The following is a 17169-nucleotide window of genomic DNA, read 5'->3' on the forward strand; positions in this document are numbered from 1 at the left end:
CTACCACCTGGCTCACGTACTCAGGTCCATTCATTGGCCCCTTACTGCGAAAAAGGCTTCTGCTGTCTACCTTTGAACGTGCTGAGTGAGGAATAAGTGATTTGGTCGGTAGTTGTTTACATAAATGCAGGAACAAAGGTAAACAGAATGGAGATGTAGATCGGATACCATACACGTGGATCTGCAGGCATTCTTGCAGAAAATGGCAGGTAGTGTAGAAAGAGCTTTTGAAAAGGAATTTGTGTGAATTCAGCATGCTAATATCAGTGACAGAAAATGGAGTTCATTTTTTTTTTTGATTCAGAGTTGTTTTTCTCCTTTATAGTTGCAACAGGATGTAACAGGGAGAGAAAGGCAGACCAGATTACATATTAAGTGCCTTTGAAAAATTAGCTTTTTGCTTTAATATGTCTGTCTTTGTGTCTGTATGGCACACCCTTATGTTATAGAGATTAGGGTTTTTCAGTATTATCAGAAAAGGCTAAATATATTAAAAACAAAAACAAAGTTCAGAGGGTAAGCAAAGTTAGTCCTGAGAATAGCTTTCATCAAAACTGAGGTTTTCCTTGGAGTTGAGTTTTTTTTTTATTTTTTTTTATCCTCACTCAAGGACATTTTGTTTTTTGCATTTACTTCAGGTACAGCGGGAGGGAAAGAGGAAGGGAGAGAGAGAGAGAGAAACATCGATGTGAGAGAGGCACATCGACTGGTTGCCACCCACACGACCCCAACCAGGGCCGGGGACAAACTGCAACCGAGGTACGTGCCCTTAGTGGGAACTGAACCTGGGTCTCTCTGGACCGCAGGCCGATGCTCTAACCACTGAGCAAAACCGGCCAGGGCTGGAATTGAGTTTTATAGTTGAGCGTAGTTCAGCCTTTTTGGATATTATGGGGAATTAATATTACCCTTAGGCAAACTCCTGGATTTTCTGGAAACTGGGACAAATGCAGAATTGCCTTTGGGTCAATTTTAGTGTTTAAGAGGTTTCCTTCTTGGGGTGATACAGACACTAGAGTTGTCCCAGATTTTCCTGGGAGACAGCACATGCCTGCTCTTGGGGGCCCCTTCTAAGCCCATTTTAGGAGATGAAGACCTAGTTCAACTCTTTCTTGTCCCCAGGTCACATCAACCGTTAGCTGTTGTAGGAACCACTGGGGCTGTAGAACGAAGTCAAGATTCTGTGTGATGTTGTCGCTTACCGTTTATTATCTCTGCCTATACATAGTTGTGGTTACCTGACCTCACCAAAGTCTTGGAAGTGTATTTTCCCTTTGTTTCCTAAAAAATTCCCAAAGAAAGTAATTATCATAAATTCTAGAAACTCTACGATTAGGCTGGAGGTTCAAATGTACCCTGAGTTTTTGGAGCGTAACCTGCAATGCAGAAGAGTCCTAGGAAGACGACATTTCAGGCACAGTGAACTCTCAGTTTCTTCAGGGCTGATTATGGTGCAGGCGGTTTGTCTAGGATCCTATTTGTTTCTTTCCCTGCCTACTGGCACCACCCACAAAAGGCAGACCATAAACAAGTTTTCTTGAGATATTCCAAAAGCTTGGAGGAAGAAGATGACATAGGTGATAAAAACCGAGGTTGGACTTGCATGTGGATTCCCTTTCCGGAGAGTGGCGCTGCTCTGAGTCGTTGAGAGGAGCATGTATGGAATGGGGCCGTAGTTGGTGTAGAAAGAAGGTGGGCGTCGTCATGACCCAGGATCAACCATTATATTAAATTTTGGCTTGAAGCCCTGGCCGGTTTGGCTCAGCGGTTAGAGCGTTGGCCTGCGGTCTGGAGAGACCCGGGTTCGGTTCCCGCTAAGGGCATGTACCTCGGTTGCAGTTTGTCCCCGGCCCTGGTTGGTCGTGCGGGTGGCAGCCACTCGATGTGTCCCTTTCACATTGATGTTTCTCTCTCTCTCTCTCTCTTCCTCTCTCTCCCTTCCACTCTATCTGTACAAAAAATGGAAAAATGTCCTCGGGTGAGGATAAAAAAAAAAAAATTTTGGCTTGAAATAATCTTAGAGGGATCAAAGATTGATTTGGTCTCCTGTTTGGGGAAGATATTCAAGACATGGAGGTATATGTATGATCGAGACGGGGAAGAAAGCCTGTTTGATGACTTTTTAGGAAGTTATGTTTGTTTTCAATCAAGACAGCCTCTATGTAAGGAAAGGGGGAGAAAGGAGGTACTGGTATTGGACTGAGTTACTCTTCAGTATGGATGTGGCAGTAGAGAGATCATACCAAAGGTCAGTTTTTTAGTGTCATATTTTTGAAGGCAAACTGGAGTAGGCCACATGGAAGGTGATCAGGAGAGAGGATTGGAGCTGTATCCCAAGGACCTATGTAGGGAACCTGGGGGGCTGACTGTGGTCAGGAGCAGGCATGCAGACAGGATGACCTCAGGTGTTTGAAGAGAGGTCGAGTTGCTCAGGATGGCTACGAGGCAAAACCGGATGTCATAGGAAAAGGAGAGTGTTCAAGGCTCCAGCCAAGAGAGAGGTTTAAGACATCCAGAACTAACCAAAACAAATGAACAACGTCTTTCCTTGGAAGATAGTGTCCCAGCGCTGTCGATGTGCAAACAATGCCTGGATCATCACGATAGGGTTACACGTGAGGACATTCAAGCTGCCTAACCCCTTTCAAAGAAGAGAGTCTAAGATTCTGTGGTTAATGGTAACAGTTGGGCGACTTAGAACAATGAAAAGGATTCTTTCACCAAATCTTAATTTCACCCTGGGGGTTTGGTTGCTTCTTCTGACTTTCATCTGATCGCCAAAGTGGATTCTTGGGAGCTGGAGAGAAACTACATCCTTCTGTGCCTTTCCCTTCGTCTGGCTCTAGCTCCCCAGATTTTTTTCCTAGGATAGGAAGCAGTGACTTCCTAGCTTGTAAACTGTGACACTGGTTAGTATGTGAAGAACACAGAGGGGATGGTGGGAGATAAATGTAAGTGTGTTGGAGTTCCTCATTACATCTCCTGTAAACATTGTAATGAGTCCTTGAGACACATTCATTACAGAGCTTCTGTGTGGGCTTTGAACACTCAGGAGGTCCCTGCGATACAGTTTCATGTCTCATTTGGTGCTCATTAGACCATGGGAGCCAATATGTCTTTAATTTAGAATGATTCCACCTCACGTGAAAAAAAAAAAATTTCAAAACTAAAACAAACCTAAGAATCAGCGAGCTGCTCTGAGCAATTGTTTCCCCTGCTACTTGGATTTCTTTGTCTTATTGCTATTAGCGTTGGTAGGACAATGCAGCTGAATTACAGAAATGACACCTAGTGACTCTTGTTTGCAGCTAAATTATGCAGAGACAAGACTTAGTCAACTGGAAAACTGTCATTGCGAGAAGACTTGTCAAGTGAGTGGACTGCTGTACCGAGACCAAGACTCCTGGGTGGACGGTGATCACTGCAGGAACTGCACGTGCAAGGTAGGACCCGCAAAGAAATGAAATAAAGACACTTTGGCAGGACAGTGTCACTTATTACCGTGCAACCTGGTTCTTCAGTGTTTAATAAGTACCTCTAAGAAGTATCCCCTGTTTGCCCAGCCCATTTAGTCATCTGTGCCCTTACGAAGGGAAACTGGGCAAGTGTCATTTCATATATAAATTCTCGGAAATTAGAATCTATTTTCTCTCAACAGCACAATCTGACGTGATCGGATGTTAGTGTAAGAGGCTTACTGTTTAGAGTTTGGAGGTTAAAATGTCACAGGGAGGAAGAACTTTGATTTTTCAAACAACCTCATGGTGAGCTTCATTCACGACATTTTTCTGCTAGAATAAATTTTAAAAGCGGGGGTTTCATTCATTTCTGGGTGTTTTTGTTGTATTTTACAAGTATCCATCATCTGTTTGAGAAGACGGCAATGCTCCTAGAAGTTCAGGGGAGCCATCATTTATATACACCTTCATCTGTCTCAGAGAATTACGAAAGCCCCCACCCCCCAAATTAATATGTAAACCCTGTCCAGTTGAAATTATTTGATACATATCTGAAGGATGCCATTGTTTGCCTGAGAAAATACAAAACAGATTGCTAGAGCCTCAACAATGATTGACAGGCCCTGCAAAAGGTGTTATTTATGTTCCTGAAAAAAAAAAAAAAATAGGCTTTTTGTTTTCTGCCTAATCTCCTTAGCCCACACGGGCAGGTGGAATGAAGCCAGTGATGTATATCAGAAAAGTAATTTAGGAGGCACGGGTTCATTCAGGCTGAAGAAAATATTTTATTTGCGATTCTGGGGCGGACTGGGAATTCCTCACACGGCTTCTGTTTCCCTGAGGAGGTTGCTGGGATGAGCTTTTTCCACAGGGGGAACTTCTAACGCACTCCTGAGCGTCCTCTCCCTGTCCCCTTCCGCAGAGTGGTGCTGTGGAATGCCGAAGGATGTCCTGTCCCCCTCTCAACTGCTCCCCAGACTCCCTCCCCGTGCACATCGCTGGCCAGTGCTGTAAGGTCTGCCGACGTAAGTACTCACAGGGTCACAGTGGCCCTCTGTGCTTTGAGATTGATTTTTTCCAGCTGTATTTTAGGTGCCAACTGATTAACATTGAAGAAATGAAGCACCGGTAGTTGATGTGATAGTAAAGGAATGGTTTATTAAGAAGAGCTGCTGTGTTTTAATCACTTGTGATGTGGTAGACACTTCACATAGGCTATTTTGTTGTTGTGGTGGTTAATCCTCACCCGAGAATATTTTTCCATTGATTTTTTTTGATAGAGTGGAAGGAAGGGAGAGAGAGAGAAACATCGATGTGAGAGAGACACGTCGATTGGTTGACTCCTGCATGACCCTGACCAGTGCCCCAGTGCCAGGGATGGAACCTGCAACCCAGGTACTTGCCCTCGACAGGGAATCAAACCTGTGACCCTTGGGTCTGAGGGTTGATGCTCTAACTGGTGAGCCAAACCAGTCAGGGTGGCACATAGGCTATTTAAAAAAAAATTCTCACATCAACCCTAATTACTTTTCTTCTTCTCATCCTCTGTAGAAGGAACTGGTGTTCACAGGGATTAAGTCACTTGTACAAGGTCAAACAACTGATAATGGGTGGAGTCATTCTCTAAAGTCATTCGAAGCTCCAAATGTTTGGTTCCCTTTACCTCGAATGATGAAGTTAAAGGCTTAATTCAGTGTTTCGGCCTTCTGAGTCTTGGCCAGATTTCCTGGTATTAACAGGTTTCTGTTGGGAATTTCAGGACAAACTTCAGTTACAATACTAAAACAATTCCCCTCAAAGATGGCCTGTCCCAGCTAGAGAGTGATTTAAGAATCCTTTTCCCTCTGTATTGCAAAGGGCACTATTTCAAGTGAACTGGTGAAGTGAACCTAGGGACACACAGCGAGTAAAAGCTGTTGTGCAGAATGCTTGTTATGTGCCAGTTACTATGCTAGGTGCTTGCATTCTCTTAGCTTACTGAGTCCTCACCTTTTTTTTGGGAGGGGTGAATATCATATTATCTCTGTTTTGTAGGAATCTTAGACTGAGGGAAATTTACTTATCCAGGTCACAAGACCAGGGATGTCAAAGGTGAGATGTAAAACTAGTTCTGTCTGACTACATAGCCCATAGTCTCTCATCACACCATATGGTCTTCTGCAGAAAAGGAGAGTGTGGGCTAGAATGAGGCACCCTACAGCATGCCCCCTAATGACGGTGGGGGTGGGCAGAGCGGGGCTGGTCCTCCTGCCCCAACCTCTGTTGAGCACTTTCAAAAGGAAATTTTTAAATATTCCCTTTTTCTCATGGCTGGCACAGCACACCTAGTACTCAGGAGATTGTACTTGGAGTTTTCAAAAAAAAAGAAAGAAACTTTCTTGTTTCTGTTCTAGCGTTGGAAGTCACATCTGGCCATATAGATAGCTCAGGTGCCCAGACGCTGGGACTCCAGTCTGATGCCAGGGTGGAATAGGTGCAGATATTTCCCCCAATTCTGGTATTTTGTATAACAGCCAGCCGAGGAAGAAGTTAAAAAACAATGGGGAATTTGTATTTTATAAATGTGAGACATTTTAAATCCATCACTTTGAGTTCCCTGGGACGGATCGTGAATGCTATCTCTTATAAGTTATTGTTTGGACATGGGGTAGCTGTTTTGTGTTTTAACCTTTTGATTTTCAAAAAGTGGTATTATGGGCATTTTTTTTTTTTTTAAAACCACCCATAATACCACTACTTAGAAATAGTCTTGACATTTTAGTGGATTTAATTATTTTCAAATTTTACTCTATGTACAGTTGAGATTTTTTTTTTTTTTTTTTTTTTTAACATTTTAACCATATTTTATTTTTTTTTATTTTATTTTATTTTTTTTTATGAATTTTTATTTATTTTTTTTGTTACAGATATTTTACCTTTTTACCCCATTGGCACCCCCCACCCCACCCCCTCCACCCTGTCCCCGGCTTAGTTGTCCATGTCCATTGGTCATGCATACATGCATATAAGTTCTGTGGTTTATCTCTTCCCACCCCCCCACCCCCCATCCCCTCTTCTGAGGGATGTCAGTCTGTGCCCTACTTCCATGTGTCTGGGTCTACTGTATTCCTCAGACTGTTATGTTCATTATATTCCGTATATAAGTGAGATCATGTGGTATTTGTCTTTTTCTGCTTGGCTTCTTTCACTTAGGATAATACTTTCCAGGTCCCTCCATGTCGTCTCAAAGGATAAGAGATCTTTCTTTCTTACCGCTGCATAGTACTCCATTGTGTATATGTACCACAGCTTTTTGATCCATTCGTCTACTGGTGGACACTTGGGCTGTTTCCAGATCTTAGCTATTGTAAATAGTGCTGCTATGAACATGGGGGTACATATATTCTTCCTGATTGGTGTTTCAGGCTTCTTAGGGTATATTCCCAGCAGTGGGATCACTGGGTCAAATGGAAGTTCAATTTTTAATTTTTTGAGGTAGCACCATATTGTTTTCCATAGCGGCTGCACCAGTCTGCATTCCCACCAGCAGTGTATTAGAGTTCCCTTTTCTCCACACCCTCGCCAACACTTGTTGTTTGATGATTTGTTGATGGCGGCCATTCTGACAGGTGTGAGGTGATACCTCATTGTTGTTTTAATTTGCATCTCTCGGATGATTAGTGATGTTGAGCATTTCTTCATATGTCTCTTGGCCATTTGTATGTCCTGTTTGGAGAGGTGTCTATTCAGCTCCTCTGCCCATTTTTTAATTGGGTTCTTTGTCTTCCTTTTGTGGAGTTGTGTGAGCTCTCTGTATATATTGGAAATTAACCCCTTATCTGATACATCATTGGCAATGATGTTCTCCCATACAGTGGGTTGCCTTTCCATTTTGATGATCGTTTCTTTTGCTGTGCAGAAGCTTTTTAGTTTGATGTAGTCCCATGTGTTCATTTTCTCCTTTATTTCTGTTGCCTTAGGTGATGTATCAGTGAAAATTCTGCTCCGTATGATGTCCGAAATTTTTTTGCCTACATTTTCTTCTAGAATTTTTATGGATTCACGGGTCACATTTAAGTCTTTTATCCATTTTGAGTTTATTTTTGTGTATGGTGTAAGTTGATGGTCGAGTTTCATTTTTTTGCATGTAGCTGTCCAATTTTCCCAACACCATTTATTAAAGAGGCTGTCTTTACTCCACTGTATGCTCTTGCCACCTTTGTCAAATATTAATTGAGCGTATTGCCTTGGGTCCATTTCTGGGTTTTCAGTTCTGTTCCACTGGTCTATATGCCTGTTCTTGTGCCAGTACCAGGCTGTTTTGGTTACAGTCGCTTTGTAGTATAACCTGATATCTGGTAATGTGATCCCTCCAACTTTGTTCTTCTTTTTCAAGATTGCTGTGGCTATTCGGGGTCTTTTTTGGTTCCATATGAACTTTTGAAGTATTTGTTCTAGTTCTATGAAATATGTCGTTGGTATTTTGATGGGGATTGCATTGAATCTATAGATTGCTTTGGGTAGTATGGACATTTTAATTATGTTAATTCTTCCAATCCATGAACAGGGTATGTTCTTCCACTTTTTTATATCTTCCTCTATTTCTTTTTTCAATGACCTGTAGTTTTCTGCAAATAGATCCTTTACTTCTTTGGTTAAGTTTATTCCTAGGTATCGTAATTTTTTTGGAGCGATGGTAAATGGGATTGTTTTTTCAGTTTCTCTTTCTGTGAGTTCATCATTGATGTACAAGAATGCCGTCGATTTCTTGACGTTAATTTTGTATCCTGCTACTTTGCCAAATTCATTTATTAAGTCTAATAGATTTTTGATGGAGTCTTTAGGGTTTTCTATGTACAATATCATGTCATCTGCAAATAATGACAGTTTCACTTCCTCCTTTCCAATTTGGATCCCTTTTATTTTTTCTTCATGTCTGATTGCTGTGGCTAAGACTTCCAGTACAATGTTAAACAAGAGTGGCGAAAGTGGACATCCCTGTCTTGTTCCTGTTCTTAATGGAAATGTTTTTAGTTTCTGTCCATTGAGTATGATGTTGGCTGTAGGTCTTTCATATATGGCCTTTATTATGTCGAGATATGATCCCTCTATTCCTACATTGCTGAGCGTTTTTATCAGAAATGGATGCTGGATTTTGTCGAATGCTTTTTCAGCATCTATTGATATGATCATGTGGTTTTTATTCTTCATTTTGTTTATGTGGTGTATCACGTTTATTGATTTGCGAATATTGTACCAGCCTTGCATCCCTGGAATGAATCCCACTTGGTCATGGTGAATAATTTTTTTGATGTATTTCTGGATCCGATTTGCTAGTATTTTGTTCAGGATTTTGGCATCTATGTTCATCAGGGATATTGGCCTGTAGTTTTCTTTCTTCGTAGTGTCTTTTTCTGGTTTTGGAATTAGAATTATGCTGGCCTCATAGAACGTGTTTGGAAGTCTTCCTTCTTCTTGAATTTTTTGAAATAGTTTGAGGAGAATGGGTGTTAGTTCTTTTTTGAATGTTCGGTAAAACTCCCCCGTGAAACCATCTGGGCCTGGGCTTTTGTTTGCTGGGAGAGTCTTGATTACCTCTTCAATTTCCTTAGTTGTTATTGGTCTGTTCAAGTTTTCTATCTCTTCCGGGAATAGTTTTGGGAGACTGTGTGTTTCTAGAAATTTGTCCATTTCGCTGAGATTGTCGAATTTGTTGCCATATAGTTGTTCATAGTAGTTGTTAACGATCTTTTGTATTTCCGTGGTGTTGGTTGTTACTTCTCCTCTTTCATTTCTGATTTTGTGTATTTGGGTTCTCTCTCTTTGTTTCTTGGTGAGTCTAGCTAAGGGTCCATCAATCTTGTTTATCTTTTCGAAAAACCAGCTCTTTGTTTCATTGATCCTTTGAATTGTTTTTTTGGTCTCTATGTCATTTATTTCTGCTCTGATCTTTACTATTTCCTTCCTTCTACTTGCTCTGGGGTTTTCTTTTTGTTTGCTTTCTAATTCTTTAAGTTGTGAGGTTAGACAGTCAATTAGAAATTTTTCTTGTTTTTTGAGGTAGGCCTGTAGTGCTATGAACTTCCCTCTCAGAACTGCTTTCGCTGCATCCCATAGATTTTGTGTTGTTGTGTGTTCATTTTCATTGGTTTCCAGGAAGTTTTTGATTTCTTCCTTGATCTCCTCGGTGACCCATTCATTGTTTAATAACATGCTATTTAGCCTCCATGTGTTGAAATGTCTTTGCATGTTCTTGTTGCAGTTGATTTCTAGTTTCATGCCATTGTGATCTGAGAAGATGCTTGATATGATTTCAATCTTCTTGAACTTGTAGAGATTTAGTTTGTGTCCTATCATGTGGTCTATCTTTGAGAATGTCCCATGTGCACTTGAGAAGAATGTGTATTCTGTAGTTTTGGGGTGTAATTCTCTGTAGATATCTATTAAATCCATTTGGTCTAGTGCTTCATTTAGAGTCTCTGTTTCCTTGCTAATTTTTTGCCTAGAGGATCTATCCAGTGCTGTCAACGGGGTGTTGAAGTCCCCAGCTATGATTGTATTGTTGTCGATTTCTCCTTGGAAGTCCTCCAGAAGATTTTTAATATATTTTGGTGCTCCTATATTGGGTGCATATATGTTTATCAAGGTTATATCTTCCTGTTGGATAGATCCTTTCAATATTATGTAGTGGCCGTCTTTGTCTCTAGTTATGGTCTTCATTTTGAAATCTATTTTATCAGATATGAGAATTGCTACCCCAGCTTTTTTTTGCTTTCCATTTGCTTGGAAAATTTTTTTCCATCCCTTCACTTTCAACCTATGTGAGTCTTTTGTTGAGAGATGGGTCTCTTGTAAACAACATATAGATGAGTCATGCTTTCTTATCCAATCAGCTACTCTGTGTCTCTTTATGGGAGCATTCAGTCCATTTACGTTTAAGGTGATTATTGATATGTACTTATTTATTGCCATTTTTGTTTAGTGTGGTTCTATTTTTGTTCCCATTTCTACTGCTAATTACAGCAGTCCTTTTAACATTTCTTGCAGTGCTGGTTTGGTGCTAATGTATTCCCTTAGCTTTTTTTTGTCTGGGAAGCTCTTTATTTGATCTTCTATTTTGAATGATAGCCTTGCTGGGTAGAGTAGTCTTGGATTCAGATTCTTGTTTTTCATGACTTTGATTACTTCATGCCATTCCCTTCTGGCCTGTAGTGTTTCTTGTGAGAAGTCAGCTGAGAGCCTTATGGGGTTCCCTTTGTAGGTAACCTGTTGCTTATCTCTTGCTGCTTTTAGGATTCTCTCTTTGTCTTTAATTTGTGGCATTTTAATTACTATGTGTCTTGGTGTGGGCCTGTTTGGGTTCTTCTTACTTGGGACTCTCTGTGCTTCTTGAACTTGAATGCCTTCTTCCTTCACCAAATTAGGGAAGTTTTCTCTCACTATTTTTTTGAATATATTCTCTATCCCTTGCTCCTTTTCTTCTTCTTCGGGGACTCCTATGATGCGAATATTATTACGTTTCCAGTTGTCCCATAGTTCTCTTAAGCTGTCTTCCTGTTTTTTAATAGTTTTTTCCTTTTGTTTTTCTGATTGGTTGATTTTTTCTACCCTGTCTTCTAATTCGCTGATCCGGTCCTCAGCTTCCCCTACTCTGCTTTTTAAACCTTCCAATGTGTTTTTCATTTCGGATATGTCATTTTTTATCTCTTCTTGTTGGTTTTTAATTTCCATTTGGCTTATTTTCAGTGTCTCTATGTCCTTACTCATGCTGTTCAGCTTCCTCAAGATCATGGCTCTGAATTCTAGCTCTGTTAACATGCCTAATTGCTCCACATTGATCTCATCTTCGGTGGAGGTGGTTTGCTCTTTCATTTGGCTTCTGTTTCTGTGTTTCACCATTTTAGCTATCACTCTGGGCTTTGGAGCCTGTCAAGTTCTCCCTGTGGGTGTTGGTGTTCTGCTGTTTGTGGCTCCCTCTCCTGTGTTTAGATGAGCGAGGGAGGACCCGCGTTGAACACCACTGTCAAGTCTTACTTTCCTGGTTAAAGTTGCCAGCCCAGGAAACGTACTGTTATCCTCTAGCTTTTTGCCTGGAAGCTAGCAGTCTAGGTTAATTGATGAGTTTTGGGTTGTCAGTTGATTGAAAAACTCCCTCTGGTGCTCAGCCAAGGGGCTTTCACGAGGGTGGGGCAGATGCTGGTCCTTAGTGAGCCTCAATTAACACTTCAATGGCCCACAGGGTGGGGTTGGATCTCCGAGGGAGGGGCTGCTGCCTCTCTCAGAGCCCTGGGAAGAAGCAATGTGGCCACCGTCCTGAGTGGCTGCACTCAGCCAAAGCTCCGAGAGCCCTCCAAACCCCGAGTGTCCCGACACAGTTCCAGTCCAGTCCGCCCTCCCTCCGCCGGAGCCCAAGGTGAGTGGCTGTGGCTGTTTTAGCCTCAGTCCCGGCTGCGCTGTGGGGCCGCCTGGGAGTGTAACCCGCGGGCGCCGCTTATAGCTAAGGCCGCTGCCGAGCTGCCGACCGTGCGCTCCCAGCCCATCTCGCGCCTTCGCAAGCCTACCGGGATGGAGTCAGTGTCCCTCGTTGTATGGTCCTCGCAAGCTGCTTTTCTGTTGGTTTTTCCCGTCGATTTGTCTGTGTTATAGTTGTAATTCCAGTTTGGTTCTGGGAGACGGTCTGTGTAGCTCCGTTCACTCCGCCGCCATTTTTCCCTCCCCCCGAGATTTTTTTTTTTTTTTTTTTAATACTTACCCGAGGATATTTTTCTACTTTACCTTCAGATATAGTGGGAGGGGGAGGGAGAGAGGGAGGGAGGGGGAGAGAGAGAGAGAGAGACATCAGTGTGAGAAAGACACAACAACTGGTTGCCTCCCTCATAACCCTGACCAGGGCCGGGGTCTAACTAAAGAGGTGTATGCCCTTGGCTGGAATTGAACCCGTGACTCTTTGGTCCCGGGCTGACGCTCTAACCACTGAGCCAAACCAGCCAGGCAGTTGAGATCTTATTGTGCAGATATTTTTATTCTAGTTTGTTGACTTACCATTGTCACTCAAATGTGTGCCTATGCTTTACAAAATCCGTGTAAGCCTCATTTCAACAAGCTCCCATTATTGGCGGTGCCTGACTTAGTCATTCCCCAGTTGTTGGGTATTTCGGTTGTTTCCAACCTTCCACTCCGATGAATTACTATTTAACAGTGTGTTCTGTATAGAAAGGACATTTTTGTATTTTATATTTTCTTAAGGTAGAATTCTCTAGAGCAGAATTACTGAGCCAAAGTCTGCTGTTTTCAAACGATACATGTCATCGAACTGTTCGCTCACTGGAAGCGTATGGGGTAGTCATTTTTATTCTAATTTATTGGAGAGTTTTAAGTTAAAAAAAAATCGTTTGTTAACTTACTCGGTTTTACCATGAAGCCAGCGCACAGGCTGAGTGTGTGTTTTTGCCTTGGGAATTTGCAGTGTTTTATCTCGGCAGCACCCATTTTCTCAGCAGCTCCCATGGGCAGTTTGACATGTTTATAGTTTAATCAAACGTTGACACAAATAATTTATGAAGACCACCACTTAAAATAATTAAAAAGAGCCCTGACTGGTTTTTCTCAGCGGTTAGAGCGTGGGCCTGTGGACTAATGAATTGCGGGTTCGATTCCAGTCAAGGGCACGTGTCTGGGTGGCAGTTTGGTCCCGGTGTCAGGATCGTGCGGGAGGAAACCCGTCAATGTGTCTTTCTCATGTCGATGTTTCTCTCTCTGTCCTTCTCTTCCTTCCTACCACTCTATCTGAAGATAAATGGAAAACTATCCTTGGGTGAGGATTATAAAAAAAAAAAAAATTAAGAAGAAATGCCACAAGGCACCTCTGGTCATTGAGAGGCTTTCATTTCTCTGCACTGGGGCTGTGGTGGGACAGCCTCTGCTTCAGGGCTCACCTCCAAGTCACAGCGTGACGGGCGGTGTCCAGAACTGTAAGTGCGGCTCTGGAGGCCTGTGGTTGGGGCGCTGTTCGCATAGACCCGCAGGACCTGGGGGTAGGCCTGGCGTGCTCCCCAGAGGACGCGGAGCCATGCTAGCTCTTTCTCACCTTCTAGAAGATGACAACGGCAGGGTGATCAGCAGGGTGGAGGAGAGGAGAGTTCTAACACTAGTCTGGAGAATTTCTGTAAGTTTTCAAATACCTTCACGTCGAAGACACATTTATGTTTGTTGTCCCTTTCAGATCAGGTGTCCTAAGCTGCTCTCTGGGTTTGGGTGGGGGCGGTATTCTGGGGACTCTGCAGAAAGGTATTGATCTGGCTCAGGCAATAGGAGCCGTGTGCAAAAGCACATTGTTTGAGTGCGAACAAGTGTTCGTGTCCTTGCTGTGGCTGCTGGAGCTGCAGCACTTACCAAAGGTGGCGTCTGCTTGGACGCAGGAGAGGACTTTGTCTAAGTGTGCATGTCTCAGTTCATTGCCTGAAAATCCACTTTGTCCTGTTCTGAACAAAAGGCCCTCTTCAAAAGCAAGGAGATTTTGATAGTGGAGGTATCAGGTCCTGACACTGGAATGTTCCTCTCTCTGGGAGGCATCAGGGAAAACGTGAGAGCCTTCTGGATTCCTTAGCTGTGGGCACACAGTCCAGGAAGCGGTGTGGGAGTTTCCTTCCTCACACCTTTGTTGGGGGACATACCTGGCGGCACACTGAGTCACCCGGTGCACTTCTGCAGTTGCAGATTCCCAGGGCCCCGCTTCGGCCCAGGAAAGCAGAATCTCCAGGCCGTGGCGTCCTGGTGTCGGTATTTTTTGGGTAGGCAGTTTGGAGAACTGTCAGAGATTTGAGGAAGAAAGAGAGAGAATCTTGAACTATGCAAAAGGGCACAGGAAAGAGGCGGCAGAGGGAGGGGAGGTGGTCTGTCTGATCACAGGGGTTCTTATGGGTCAGTAGAAACGAAGCGGCAGAGGCGGCGGGGGATGGGTGAGGAGGGCATCCATTCAGCGTGCATGGCCGTCCTTACTGCGGCTTCTCTCCTGTGACGTCCGCACCTCCCGGTGGAAGGGCACCCGCTTTTGTCTTGTCCAGCACTGTTCATCCTCTTGGTTTGTTTTTGTTAATCCTCATCTGAGGATATTTTTCCACTGATGTTTTTCATAGAAAAAAGGGAGAGAGAGAAAAACATTGATGTGAGAGAGACACATGGATTGGTTGCCGCCTGCAAATCCCAGCCAGGGCCAGAGCGAGGAGCTGCAACCCAGGTACGTGCCCCTGACCAGGAAACAAGTCTGTGACCCTTGGATCTGCGGGCTGAGGCTCTGTGTGCTGAGACAAACCGGCCAGGATTGTGTTAAGCCGTTTTATGTGTTTAATCCATTTAATTTTTTTCGACACCCTGAAGTTGTAGGCCCCGCTGTTCACCCTATTTTACAGAAGTGAAGCAACTTGTCCAAGATCTCTCAGCCTTGGGGGAGCCAAAATAAAACCCAGGTAGTCTGGCTCCCGATCTGATGTTCTTAACCTGTCTCCTCCCCGCTGCTGTCCAGGGGGATGCAGGCCCCCTCTCGCTACAGCAGAGTTCTGTGTAACATGCACAAGGAAGGGAGAGGGTGACTCCATCAGAAACGTGTATGTGTGCAAGTGTGCATGTGTACATGTATGTTAGGAAGACTTCACAGGGGCAGTACTAGCTGAGGGTGTTGACAAATGAATAGGAGTTTGCTATGTGGACAAGGTGGATAAGAACACACCTGCTGCAGGGAATCGTGCAAAACCATGGGGTCAACACAGCATTGGTTTTGGTACTGAAAAGCAAGATTTTAAAGCAGGATTGTGGCATAATCAAAGAAGTGCTTTTATTTATTTTTATTTTTTTTATCCTCACCTGAGGACATTTTTCCATATTTTGTTCAGATAGAGTGGGAGGGAGAGAGAGAGAGAGAGAGAGAGAAACATTGATGTAAAAGGGACACATTGAGTGGCTACCACCTGCATGACCAACCAGGGCTGGGGACAAACTGCAACTGAGGTACATGCCCTTAGTGGGAACCGAACCCGTGTCTCTCTGGACCGTGGCTGACGCTCTAACCGCTGAGCCAAACCGGCCAGGGCTCGAAGAAGTGCTTTTACAAAGGCTGCTGCATTGGGAGAGCTGGAGGCGGTGGGGGTGGGATTCAGGCGAATTCCAGTGGAGGTGGTGAGGCTGGCAGGTATGGTGCTGCCTGGGGAGAAGGGAAGAGGGGGATGGATGTGAGTGGTAGCTAGAAGGCTGGCGCACAGTAGGTACTCCATAAGCATTTTTGCATGAGACAAATCAATCAAGGACAGACGGTCTGTAGGGGACACGTTGTCAGATTTTGAACAGGAGCTGGTGGGGGACTCGTAGTGTGATTAACAGAAGTACGGCAGGTGGAAGAAGCAGTTCAGGGAGCACTACATTCTGTCTGGTGTGTCTGAGCTGGAGATGCCCGAGGAACAAGCAGTTTGATGTGGGCGTCTTGCACAGAGGGTTCTCGGTAGTTTCCCCATAAACATCTTGGCTGCGAGTGTGTTTGCTGCAAGCATTTTCGCTGTGTAATAGCTGAAAGGCAATTTTGCTATAAAAGATAAAAGGATGAAAAATAAGGGACATTACAGAGGACATAATGCAACATGGAAAATTAGTAACAAAATTAAAAAGGCTTCATTGCAAAAAATGAACATACATAGTCTTGGAAGTCTTTTGTTCATAATGTGATATTTCAGGTTTTGTTTTGCTTGTTGATTTGTTTCCACTTTCAGCATTGTGGGTTTTTGGTTTTTTTTCCCCTTGAAATTTCTTCTTTCATTAAGAGAGGTATCCTTTTCCAATTAAAGAATTGATGATTGACACTCTCCAAGACTGTTGCAAATTAGTAACTGCCTTTTTTCTACTTGCTATAGCTTAGTAAACTTTTGGTTTTGATGGGTGGCAGGTATCACCAAAGGACTTTCAAAAACTGGTATTTTATCATTTTCTAGTATAGGAGGTATTCTGGCTAAGATTTATACGATATAAAGATGGGAGAACTGTGAGAACTTTGTCCGTGGAGAAATGCAATACAATGGACAACCAGCTTAAATACATTAGGTCAGCTGAAGGGGGTTGATTTGTCAACGGAGAAATGAAATCTAACTATCAGAAAGTTATTTTCTTTTATGGCAAAATTGCCACTGGCCAGTTAGGTGGTGAAAACGTTTGTGGTGAAATGCTTGCAGCACAGGTGTTAACAGGGACACCACTGTGGCTGGTGGACATGGTCCCTGAAGCCAGCTCTGTGACTGAGCTCACCGAGGGAGGAAGGATCCGGGTGTGTCCCGCCAGCCTGATCTGCCACTCTCCTTTAAACTGTCACACTGAGTGCTGGTGTTGATATTCTAAGCTGCTGAGTGCCATGGCTGGAGTAGGTGCAGGGTACAAAGACCTAGACAAAGACAGAGCGACCCCATGACCACATCTGACAGGACTGCTAAGGTGTACCTGTCAGTCGTTACTCAACAGGCAGCCAAATGGCAGGACTGTCCAACCATCGCACCAGAGAAACCCGGTTCTCATTGGAAGGGCCAGATGTCTGTGGGAGCAGAAAGATACAACAGTGTGCCTGTTTCTCAAAACCTCAGTACGTTTGTTTCTGAGCATCACGGGGCAGTGTGTGCTGGTGCCGAGTTTCCATTTCGTGGTCGGACACTGTGAAGTACCCTCGTTTGCATGTCCCCAGTGTGACCTGAAGGGCTGCAGG

General features: G+C 43.6%; 1 protein-coding gene across 3 annotated transcripts in view; it reads left to right on the forward strand.

Moving 5' to 3' along the window:
- Nucleotides 1-17169, forward strand: part of NELL1 (neural EGFL like 1) — a 765989-nt gene that overhangs the window by 164886 nt on the left and 583934 nt on the right. For all 3 annotated transcript variants that reach the window (XM_036258486.1, XM_036258484.1, XM_036258485.1), the window contains 2 exons: nucleotides 3309-3443; nucleotides 4381-4483. In XM_036258486.1, the coding sequence (XP_036114379.1) occupies nucleotides 3309-3443; nucleotides 4381-4483 (238 nt within the window). The remainder of the gene's footprint in view (nucleotides 1-3308; nucleotides 3444-4380; nucleotides 4484-17169) is intronic.

Source organism: Molossus molossus, unplaced genomic scaffold, assembly GCF_014108415.1.
Source record: "Molossus molossus isolate mMolMol1 unplaced genomic scaffold, mMolMol1.p scaffold_m16_p_13, whole genome shotgun sequence".
Classification (NCBI taxonomy): Eukaryota; Metazoa; Chordata; class Mammalia; order Chiroptera; family Molossidae; genus Molossus; species Molossus molossus.